The sequence below is a fragment of the Propithecus coquereli genome, unplaced genomic scaffold (assembly GCF_000956105.1).
Source record: "Propithecus coquereli isolate 6110/MARCELLA unplaced genomic scaffold, Pcoq_1.0 Scaffold18, whole genome shotgun sequence".
NCBI lineage: Eukaryota > Metazoa > Chordata > Mammalia > Primates > Indriidae > Propithecus > Propithecus coquereli.
The window spans coordinates 9,611,933-9,624,257 of NW_012142745.1; the positions used below are offsets into that span (position 1 = coordinate 9,611,933).

The window sequence follows — 12,325 nt, forward strand, 5'->3', positions numbered from 1 at the left end:
CTGAGGCAGGAGGATCACTTGAGCCCCGGAGTTTGAGGTTGCTGTGAGCGAGGCTGATGCCACGGCACTCTAGCCTGGGCGACAGAGCGAGACTCTGTCTCAAAAAAAAAAAAAAAGACTGGTAATTTTAGAAAATTTACTGGTGGGCATCTATTAATTTATTAGGAGTGAGGCTTTAAAAAGATGCTTCATGAGATAGATAGGAATATAATATCCTGCTTGCATCCTCTCCCATAGTAAGCAGAACTCCACAGAAATCCCTGGGAATCTCAGAATCTTTTGAATCCAGAACCTGTGAGGTGGAGGTGGAACGGCTCCTTCTGAGCTCGAGAATACAGAGCCTCAGTGGGCATTCTCCATCCCTTGTCTTAGGGCCCCAGACACTGGCCGTGTGATGCACCCCAGCTTCTTCACCCTGCTCTGTATGAAGGCTGATACTAATTTCTTCCTATGTGCCGGCAGTACTAAGTGGAGCAAATATTTTACAGGTTAATGTAAAAGAAATTTTTAGAGTAGGTGTTGTCCATAAACACCTGAACACAAATCCTCCTAAAATGGATTTTTGGAAAATTTCAGACATAGAATAAGTCTATAATGATTTATAAACCTAAGGGAGTTTTATAAATTAACAAATGGATGACAGCACCTTCTACATGCCAGTCAGTTTGATAGCTCTGGGCATACAAAGATGAAAATGCAATCCCTGCCCATCAGATGAGCAAGCCTTGGTAAGGCTATTGAGCAAAAGGAATTCCCATGTCCTGCTGGTGGAAAACTAAACTGGTACAACTCCTTTGAAAGACAGCTGGCATTTTTACTAAAGCTGAACCTGTCTCCTCTGTGATTCAGCAATTCTGTCTCACACATGCCCTCGAGAGAAGTGTGCATATATGTGCCAGGATTCTTGTGCAGGAATGTTTTTGGCAGCATTGTTTATAGTAGCTCCAAACTGGTCCATCAAGTTTAGAATGAATAAGTAGATTGTGGAATATCGCACGCAATAGAAATCTTGAAAGAAGGGAAAATAGATGAATTGCAGCTGAATTCAACAACGTCGTGGCATTGAATGAAAGGAAGACATGAGAGAGAGAATACCTGTAGGATGAGCCTATTTCCATAAAATTCAGAACCAGGCAAAATTAAACTCTATTGCTTAAGCATGCATACAAAGGTAGTAAAACTATAAAGAAAAGTGAAGAAGTGAATGCCATCAAGGCAAGGATAGTGGTTATCTTAAGGAGATGTGAGCAGAGTGTGACTGAAATGGGAAACATGAGGTCTTTGAGAGTGACGATTTGTGTGGAGGTACATGAATTTTAAAAAATAGCTGTTCAGTATACTGTGTATTTGTTTTATACATTCTTTCATATGTTGTTATATCTGAAAAAAATTTTACAATTCAAATTCCGCTTTGAATTTAAATCGATAGGGAGGTTAAATCCATGGGTTAATAGGAGCATAGATGGTATTTGACCAACCAGGGTAGGAAGGTCAGGTGGAAGGTGACAACATGGATAAGTTGTGGAGGAAGAATAGGATATAAGCAGAGAAAAGGGAAAAGCATTCCAGGCAGAGGCAAGACTCACTCCAGGAGAGTAAGCAAATGGTTCTGATGGTCAGAGCACCAGTTCTGTGCATGAGGGTTTAAGAAATGGGGCTGGCCAGGCAGGTCAGAGGCCAGAATATGCCCTGTTTGTGTTTAGGGGATTTATGAGAGACTCGTTAGAAAGAATATTTTTGTTATGAAGCAAAAAGAGGAAGACCTAAAATATCCCTCTTCTCTTAAAACAAACAAACAAACAAAAAACCCAGGAAGAGATAAGAAAAGAAGAGGAAACAAGGAAAACTTAGAAGGGAAAATGAAGGCATATACACAAAAAAGAAGAGAGAATAGGGAATGCATCAGGAGGCAGACCGGGAGGAAAGATACTACGGATGTAAAAAATATATATAGGGAAGAATTACGGTGAGAAGAGAGAAGAAACAAGCAGAGAAGCCTGCAGAGGATGGGTGGTTAAGATCATTTTCCTCGTAGACGAAGAAAAGGAAGAAATAAATGAAATTGAAGTGAAAAACAAAGTTTTAGCAGGAAAAAAAGGGAAATTGATCAGAAATATTTAATAGAAACATGAAAACTATTAATAAAAGTTCACAGGGCAAGAATAAAACAAGGTTTATTTTTATTTCTCATTTTTAAAAGAACAAACATTTATAGGAAATTTAAAGGGCTTACATTTCAAAGATCAACAAAATCAAGTAATGGAAAAAGACTTTAGAAGAGAAATGAGAAAGACATAAGAGAAAAATCTCAATAATTTGATCATTTAAAGGGCCTAAGGTAAATAGTCAAGAGAAAGGACCAAAAAATATTTAAGAGTTATGATGCTGGAGAAAATATAGAAGAAGAAAAAAAAAGATAAAAACTGTTAGGTTTTCTAAATTTCAAACCCTCTTGCAAAATAAAAATAAAATAAAAGGGGACAGAAAAGATGAAAAGCCACCCATTTTGGGTGACTCCAAGTCATTAAAACAGGGGAAAACCAACCATTGCAGAAAGGAATGGCAAACCCAGTAAAGTAAAAGTTGGGCGGACATGGGAAAATTCAAGTAGGGGGTTGCAAAGTCATGAGCTCATCTTTCCTCACCCCCTCAGGGTACCACCTCACTCAACTGGAAAAGCAAGTTTCACTCCAGCTAAAGGAGCAGCAAGGAAGTGACTTCACAAGTCTCCCTTTGCTCTAGGGTAATTTGTACCTTTCATGATTTCACTCAGTCTACCACATCTTGACCTAGTTGAAAATTGGGTCAGACCATCTTTCTTAAACGGAAGCCTAAAAACCACCCTCCCTTAAACAAATTCATATTTTGCACTATTTTCTGTTTTCAGTTTCTCTTCTACTTTTTTGGAGATGGTAACCCAAAATGCTCAAGCCAGTTAAGGACCCTGGACTCTGAATCCATAGAGAAAGAGAAAGGAATCTGGGATTTCACAGGAAAGTAGGAAGACTTGCTTGCAGACTCCCTGCTTGCATAGCCTTGGGTGTTAATTTAAATGACATTCAGCTTACTTTAGTGGAAATATTTCTCCCTCTCTAAGCAATTACTGAGGGGCAGATGAATTCCATTTTAGCTCAAAGATTCCTATAAGGGACAGAAGGAAGACAAGGTGGCAGACTTTGGGGACATGAGGAAGAGTGAGTAAGGACCGAGGCTACAGAGTTATGTTAAGGGTAAAGACACCTGCCACCCCCACATTAAGGAGTTTGGGAGGATGACAAAAAAAAAAAAAGAGTGGCAATATGATCAGGTTCTCATTTTGAAGCAGATCAGAAGAGACTAGAATGGCTGGTGGAGTTCTGTGGGAGAAACTAGAATGGGAGCAAATTGGTCCTTGGTGAGCAAACACATCCTGGCCTGGATCATAAATACCCTATAGAGCATGATTAATCCTGCTCTTTCCCCCATCTGGCTGGGGAATGAGCATGATCCCCAAGGAAACTTGCCAGATAAAATAAAATGGAAGGTACCTCATTAACTTTGAATTTCAGATAAACATAATTATGTCTCAGGCAGTATTCAGAACCCACTTATACTGAAAAAAAAAGTGCCGTTTATCTGAAATTCAAAGCTAACATGGCATCCTGTATTTTTATTTGCTAAATCTGTCAGCCTTATCCCCAAGGCACCCTTGGAAGCCCTGAGTAGAAGAAGGTAGAGTCAAAAGATGCAAGGAGACTGGGTCTCTGAATCAGAGCTGCATGGGGACTACACAGGAAGGCTGCTTAGGTTTTAGGACTTCTGACTTCCAGAACTATAAGAGAATAAAGTCGGTAAGGTTGTAATTTGTTACAGCGACAATAGGAAACAATTATATAACCCAACACTTCTTTCTCTTCCTTTTCCTTTTTCTTTATCTACCTCATAGACATGGAGAATGCTACAGCTGTAAAGGACATGGTGATAAGCAGAGACAGTTTATTCATTTTCAGAAGAAGAAACGGAGGACATGATCACTATTTCCACGTGTAGAGTAACTCTCAGCACTTTTATCTCGATGCTTCCTACACACTGTGTTATAGTTCTCTCTCTTTCTCCACCTCCTCATCTAATTCTCTTTCTCTTCCCAATTTTTTCTAGTCTTCCTCTATCTATCCCCCATCCTTTTCTCCATCAGTTACCCAACCATCATCATTCATCCATTCATCCATCCATCATCCATCATCCATCCATCTATCCATCCTTCATCCATTCATCTGTACATCCATCCATCCATCTATCCATCCATCCATCCTTCCTTCCATCCATCCATCCATCCATCCTCCCATCTATCTATCCATTCACCCGTCTATCTGTCCAACATTCTCTTCTAGGCTTTGTTTTTATTATTTAAAAAGAGTACTTTTCAAATTCACTAGTCTATGTTTCCCCAAAATACTTGATGCATTTTGTCCTTCCTTTCATTATGGTGTGTCACTAGTTATAGATGCATTTGAGTAAAGAAACTTTCTTTTTAAAAATATAATATCTCCAGTTTGGTTGTCAAATTTCAGTATGCATCTGGGGCACTTGTTAAGTGCCAATATTTTGGAAATACTCATTCTGTAGGTATAGATCCAGGTATTTGTACATTGGTTAAGCACTTTGAAAAGTGGTTTGCAGAGACAACCTGTTTCCAAGACTCTGAGATTTCACAGATCAGTTCAATAAAAGTTGCGGAAGATGCACAGCAGAAGAGAGTTGACTAACATAGAGTTTCCAGTTCTTTATTTTTCAAAGTCATTAGAAACAAATGAACAAGCAAATATACCACCATTTCTTTTTCATAAAAGGGTGTTTTAACACTGTAAATCCAGGAGGAACAATTTCAAAATAATGGAAAACTCATCTCAATAAAGCACAGGAGATATACTTATGTTGATATATAAATATGTTTTTTTAAAAGAGAATATATTAAAGAACTCATAAATTTTACTTGAGTTTATTTTTTTCTTTATACAAGCTTTTAATTTGCACATCTATATTTGGTGAGTGTGAAATGAAGTGACAATATCCTACTTCTTCCTGGATTTCATTTTTATCAGTTATTGTTGCAAATCTGTTCTCACATGCATAAGCTGACAGAAATAGAAACAACTTTCTTAAAGCTATTTCGCTCAGTCTAGAATACTATGGATAAAGATAAAGAAGGCATGCCATGGCTTCAGCCATTTCTCCCACTTTTTCTCACTCTAAGCGAAGAAGAAAGCTGTTCTGGTTGGTGATTTGCCTGATTGGGAAGGAAAAAATCCAGGATTCCTGTACTTGCTCCCTTCCTGGGAGCTGCTCTCAGCCAGGGCTGGCCCTGGGGAGCTTAGGGCTGAATATCTGGGCCCAGATGAGAGAAGTCTTGCTGAGGGAACCTCATCCCAGACACATATCACATCACTGACTTCTGTTTGGGAGCCAACCTTTTTCATTATGTTTGAACATGTGATGAAAATGTGTCAACCAGTGGTTCTCCAGAGCACATCAGAATCACCTCTACAGATTTAGAAACAGTTACTTGGTCCTACTTCAGACCTATAGGATCAGAGTTTCTGGGAGGGATGCCTTGACAATTTTTACCCCCTAAACCACACAAGTAATCTGGTGCCCACCTTCATTAAGAGCCTTGCTAAGCATCCGTGGTTCTCATCCCTGTCTGCCTGTTTTAGTTATCTGGGGGAACAGTGCCTTACTTAGGATTGTGTGCATTAGAATATTTGGGGGAGGGGGTGGGAGACCTGGACATCAGTAATTTTTAAAAGTTTCCCAGATAATGTATTTGCATAATTTAGCATGCCACTTCAGGAACTCAATATTAAGAAATCCTACCCATGACACTTTGGAGCCAATAGTCAGCCACTCTTTTGTGTGACTGTATAAATCATGGGGGTTTGTCCTTAGGAGGTAGACCCAGGGTAAGCATTATGACACTAACTAATACTTCCTGGGGACTTACTGAGTCCCCAGCCCTGTTCTAGGGGTTGTTACCTACTGCCGTATCTCCTAGGGACTCAAGGAGGTCAGCATTATTATTATCTTCACCTTACAGGAAATGGAATAGAGCTTGAATCAATTGCCTGAATTCATGCAGCCAAATCATTATGTAACCTGGCTCAGCTCGCACCCTCTTAACCAGAATGCTAGGCAGGGAAGGTTTTGGAGGGGGTTGTTAAAGACAGCAGTTAACGTAGAGGCTCACAGCATGTTGGCAAATAAGGGTAAGTCCAGGGAGAGCCTTGCTGAATGCAGAATTTGAAGGAAAGGAGCACTTGGGAATGTCCCTAGTGGGAAGAAGACTTGGTGCATAAAGTTTGTTTGAGCAAAGACACACTTCCTTGTCCTATTTCAACAATTTCCCAGAGCTTCGTACCCAGAGGAGGGGATGGAAACTTTTACAGTGTGAAGCATGTAAACTGTAAAGTGCTCTTCAGTGGCGAGCTCTTTTTATTACCCTGTGGCTGCCCAAAGAAAAGTCATTTGAGTTGAAAGTACAGTATTACACTTGCAGTTTCTAGAACGAGGCCCCTCTCCTTTGTGGTGTTCAGACCACGCCAAGATAATGAGCCAAGCTTTGAAAAGAAGAAGAGGAAGGAAAAGCTTTCAGAGGATGAAGTCACGATGATGAGGGCACTAGAAGCTGGTTTAGGGAACCAGAGGGCTTTCAAGGTGACCTTAGAAGGGGTGTACAGCTGCCTTATGCTGGGCTGTTCTGGAGAAGAGGGAGCAGACCTGCTGGGTACAGTCCTGCAGGCTAAACTGGTGGTAGATGTAGGCTGGAGGATGTATCCTATTAGACGAAAGGTATCTCCAACTGCCTAAAGAAGTGTATTCTTTATTACTGGAAAGAACCAAGATAAGCCAAACAATGGCTATTGACAGGGTGTACCTTTCAAGGCCTTTGTAACTGACATTTAATGGTTGTGGTGATTCCTCAACTTCACTGAATTACTGAGCAAGAGTTTATTGGTCTTGTGCTAAGCACAAGCACAGGGATACAGTGGTGAATACACAGACTTGGCAAGTAGAAAAGACAGAGAAATAAACAGTTTCACTCCCATACTCACCCAAGACCTAGACTTTGAGTTCAGATTATTAAGCACTGCTTTCTATTTATATTTTAAAGTTAATGCCTTTTTATCTCTCTCTTTATTTATCTCATTTTCCTCCTCTTTAACCATCTGTCTCTTAGTTATTTTTTTCTCTTTTATCTCCTATTCTTCCACTTACCTCCTTCTTCTTACCCACTAATATATGAGTGGAACTAATACATTTATTAAATAATATCTAAGTACTATGCTTAGGTAGGTACATTCCTAAACATCTGCTCATTGTTTCTATATTCCTTGGTATGATAGAAAAATCAAATTAATACAGTCTGAAAATATTTAAGTATCATATATAACTTTCATCAAGCCCATGACATGTTTTAATAAAAGAGAAACTAGATCGTTCTCTCCTCCAAGCCAATTCTCCAAAAGGGGAATTTCCTCCCTCCACCTTAGACATGGGAAGTACTGAGTAGTTTATACGAGAAAATATATCCCGCGCTGTATATTTTGTCACTGGCTAATGAATAGCTTTCTTGTTCTGCTCAGGGTTTATCAGGTGCCAAACATTTCGGGAACAATAGCCTCACTAGAATGACCAACCCTGACAGCTAACTTTGCTTTATTGTTTAAAAAGTGGTGGTTTCCACTGTGAAGAAATGGTTGGAATTTTTATTTTTTTCACGTCTGGAGGTTAGAATCATGGGCGAATTTTGAGAGCAAACATTTCAAATAGTTCGGTTGTAACATGAAAATGGAAAGCATGTCACAGCATATTTTAGAAACTTTAACTTCGAGAGTACTAAAAAAATATCCCTGTAGGCAATTCCTGTATATTAAATAGTACTTCCTGCTCCTAGAGAAGTAAATCAAGACAGTAGAGGAAGCAGGGGCTGCATAGGAACACAGTTCTCTAACTTGTAAACTGTGGGCAGATATGTTTAGACATATTTGCTGAAACAGTGATATCGTCCAGAAGGTTTAATGTGATATTGGTCCTGCATTCTAAAGGGCACTTCTGCCCAGACAACTTTCTAACTCCAAAAAGAAATCAGACCCCAGTTAGTATAAAATTTCCCTGGCTTCATGCCTTGTTAGATAATGTCATAAATTCTTTTCTTATCGTGCCTGTAATGTTGCATATTTTTTTTTTTTTTTTTTTTTACTCGTCACAGCCCTGGGAAAGATAGGACCAGTTGTCTGACAGCCAGAGAGGTCTGTCAATTGTTATAGGGAAATGACATTTTGTGACTTGTACCAGGTACTCCACTAGGTGGTTTAAACTTATTTCTTGTGATAATTCTTCTAGGTATAGGTTAACATTTTATACATGGGATACTAAGGCTTGGCTCTGAGAAGGTCAATAAATTGCCCGCATCCTTATAGGATGTAGTGGCAGAGTAGGGATTCAACCTCCCATCTTTCTGACCTGAGCACCCTTGAACTTTCTATTGTAGCTAAGAACATAGCCCAAAGCTGGGTTTAAACACCTTTCTCCTGTTCTTTCTTGTAGCTCAGAGAGGGCTTGGGTGGCAAGGTCACTGGAAGCCTGGGCTGGAAGGGCAGCTGGGAAATGCAGTCTTTGGTTTCTCAGCTTCCAGCTTGCAGCAAGGCAGAGTCAAGGGCGGGGTCGGGGGGACCTAATATCCAGTTCTCACCACAAACCACAACTTTGGCTATTGGATACCCAAGCTTCCCCATCTCGCCACACTTATACTTTCAAACCATGCAACAGCAACAAAAATTCTCTCATAATTGTAATAAAACCATCCCTGGAACAAATGAGAATATTTTCAACTTTTCTCCAAAAGCAGAGACTCCAAATGTTGTCAGTGGTAGCATTCATCTCTGGGTGTGGGTCCTTCCTCCTTTAGTTTAATCATAGTCCTCTATTGCTATATTTTGTGGATAAACTTATGACATTAACATCCACCAACAAGCCCTTTGTAAAATAGGGTAAAGGGAGAAAGAAAGCGATATGACGCAGCATGGAGACAAGAAATACGGTAGCTATCAAGACCAACAGTGTTCATTTCTGCAGCTGATCATGAGGTTTCCTGGACATTTATTATCGATATCTTCCTTCTCCAGTGCCAATTCTACGTTGCCTTTTCCCTCGGCCAGCCCCTCTGCAGGTGAGGGCCCCTATTCTGGGGGCAACCCAAACCTTGATTCATGAACAGTGTGAACCTTGGGGAGGTCCTTGTTGAATTGGTTCCCATGGTCTTCCCTTGAGATGACACAATAACTGGCCACTCCACAGGATGTCTGGGTGTGAGGAACATTCTCCCATCAACTTCATAATTTAACAGGAACTACATTTCCCCTTGATAATCCATCTAATATTTCCAGTCAATGTGGTAACCCCCCCCGTTACGCCTGTTTATTCCGGGACACAAGGAATCTGAAATGGCCAAAGGCCAGTTAGCTATGGGAAAGTGGTTGTGTCCAATGGTAGAATAATTTTGTCCTTAGAATCTCAGACTTCTAAACCAGCACAACCATAGTTGAATAGATGATGATTAAATGTTTGTGAGTGAATGATTAGGTGAAATGGTAAAAGATGCCACCTCAATTTTCATCTTTTGGATTCCAGAACAACGTGTTCTGACCATGGGAGAATCAGCACCCAATATAATTGCTGGTTCAGAACAGATAACCACATCAAGAACAACACACCTCAAACTAACAAAGTGTTGCTTTCCACTGGCCCTGGAATTGAGTGCCCTGGAGGCCCGTTGCAGATGGTTAAGTACGTGGCAAGAGCAGGGAACTCTCACTGCCTTAATTCTTGTTCCTAGACATGAGTTCCTAGTTGAGAAGCAATATTGTTTGGGTACTATGATGATGGATAAGGCAGATGTGTCGCAGGAGGGAGCATGGTAGGCAGAGACGGGAAATTCTTATCCAGCATAAGTCCTTTCCACTGAGGGCAGTTTTCTATCTCCTCAGTGATGGAGCAGTTCCAACATAATCAACCTTCTGCTGGGCAGCAGCCGGGTCCTCCAGGGTGTAGTACAAGAATGGGATACCAGGCTGGTTGCTGCTGCAGGCAACATGGATACTCAGTGATGCAGTCCACGAGCCAGCCCAGTGACGATAGAAGGGTCAGCCTTGGTGAGAAGAAGTCCTCTCTGGGCTGTGCCACAGCTTTTCCCCTTCCGCTGAAGCCACTTTATTTGTGAGCCCATTGAGCATCAAGTGGGGATGGTGGGGAGGAGGCTGACTATCAGCTCCAGTGTGGGGGTCTTTTTCTCTTGACCGCTGCTAACCTCCACTCCAGAGGCCTTTGGGGAGCCACCCTCAGGCCCCGCTTTGAGATGCCCCTCAGCCTTCCTCTTCTCCAGACTCCCTTGTCACCAAATTCCAACTTTTTTCCTCCCAAGTCCCTGAACATTTGTCCAAACTATAGCAATTTCCCACCCACCAGGCCAGCTCTCCCACTGCAAGCAAAATGGACTTCAAGATGGGCTGTTCCAAGTTCAGCTGCAAGCATGATTTCCCATTCTACACTGTCCTTCAGGGCCACCTCTGACTGCGGCTGTAACTTTGCAGCAGTCCACTTCCAACTTGTGAAGCGCTGTTTAGTTTATGTTTGATTTTTTTTTTTTTCTGCTTTAATCAACTGGTGGGAGCTCTTCACGTGGCCGCCGGTGTGTCGGAGTAGGCGCACAGAGGGTACAGGCTTTGCTGACACAGCCGACTTGCGCCTTCAGGATATGCTCCGGCTGGATTCCCTAAATGCCATTCTCACTTAGCACGCTGCTGGTTAGGCCTGACCTGGCAGCTTCAGGAGCCAGACAACACCCAGTTCAGACCGGCAACTCTCTTTACAAGGACAACAGGTGTCTTTTATCTGGGTGTTTAGTCTCTAGACGGGCCCTAGAGCAAGCCAAGGAGAGTTATTAAGACAAGAAGGCATGGTTTGCTTCAAAACCCAGGGATCTGAGCTGTGGTTCTTCTGTCCAGGTTCGCCATAGGCTCTATGCAGCACTCTGAGCTGCCAGAGGCCCTTGGACTCGTGAGGTCAAGTGGCAGAGCTGTCTGTATGGCGGCTGGACCAGTTGAAAAGCCCCCTTACGCTTGGCCCCGCTCAAAGTTACCTTAGAGGTTACTCAGTAAATCAGCTGAAACTGTCAACTCAAAGTGTCCTAACATTCTCATCGAGTCTTTTGCCTCTCCCTGGAATGGGGTGCAGAGTGCAGCATCTTATTTTTCTCTTTGTAGGGCATATCTCAACACGCTGGAGATCAGAACGCTAGTTTCCTGGAAACATCTGTAGGGTGGCAGGTCATTGCATTGAACGGAATTTGTCTTTGAATCACGGACACCCATGGGTCATACTAGAGTACCCTCCTCCTTCTTGTTCACGCCATCTCATCAGCACAGTGTCATCGCCTAGTGAAGCAGCACGATCTCCCGTGGGTTGGTGAGATGACCCGGGTCCCTGCGTGCTATAGACTCTCAGGATCTCATCCTGTAATGGTCACTGACCCAAACCTGTCAGGTAGCCCTTAACTGACTCCCGTATTTGAGAGTGTGCTGCCTCTACTCATGCCTTTTACTAATCAATGATGGGGTAGGGTTCAGCAGTAACTTGAACTACAGTGATTAAATCAGAGAATAAGCAGTTTTCCAAGTCATTGGAGGGCTAGAAGACTAGATCGTGAGCAGAGCTTTCAGGTTGGTCTACCAAGACAACAGTTTCTTGGCCAGCTCTGCCGTGATCAGGGAGCAGGGAACCAGGACACCAGCACACAGCTGACGGCCGTGGACCCCCAGACTTGCTGGCATTCTGAGTGGTCTGCACTCTGCTTCTCAATATCCATGAAGCCAGAGACCACATGTGGAGAACCCTGTTAAAGCTGCTGCAGAGAAAAAGCCTGCTTCCATGACCGAGTGCCAGGACCCAGCTTGCCAGCCGCAGCTCAGGCTTTGCCCTCCAATGTTACTTCTGCTTCCAGGTGGCACGGACACCACCTCAGTGTCACCTGTTTGATGGGAGTCAGGCCACATGTGGCACCTGGGCTGTGGGGATGTGTGCAGTCTCCAGCAGGCACTAGATCACCTACCAGGGGCAAGGAACAGAATTGAGTGAACCAACCTGCAAGATCTGCCAAAGTGGCCATGCAAGAGTTTTGGAAATAAAAGGACTTATCAGCTGGTTAACTATGAAGAAAAGGGAAAGGGAAGTCCAGGAAGTCACTAAAGAGGAGCTGGTTTGGGAAAAGGAGTTGTTGCAAAGGTAGAGTTGG

At 42.4% G+C, this 12,325-nt stretch overlaps 1 protein-coding gene across 1 annotated transcript in view; it reads left to right on the forward strand.

Annotated features, from left to right (window-relative positions):
* Positions 1–6,642: 6,642 nt before the first annotated feature.
* Positions 6,643–12,325, forward strand: part of DAW1 (dynein assembly factor with WDR repeat domains 1) — an 89,465-nt gene continuing 83,782 nt past the window's right edge. The window contains exon 1 of the mRNA XM_012642474.1: positions 6,643–6,806. Within this exon, the coding sequence (XP_012497928.1) occupies positions 6,643–6,806 (164 nt within the window). The remainder of the gene's footprint in view (positions 6,807–12,325) is intronic.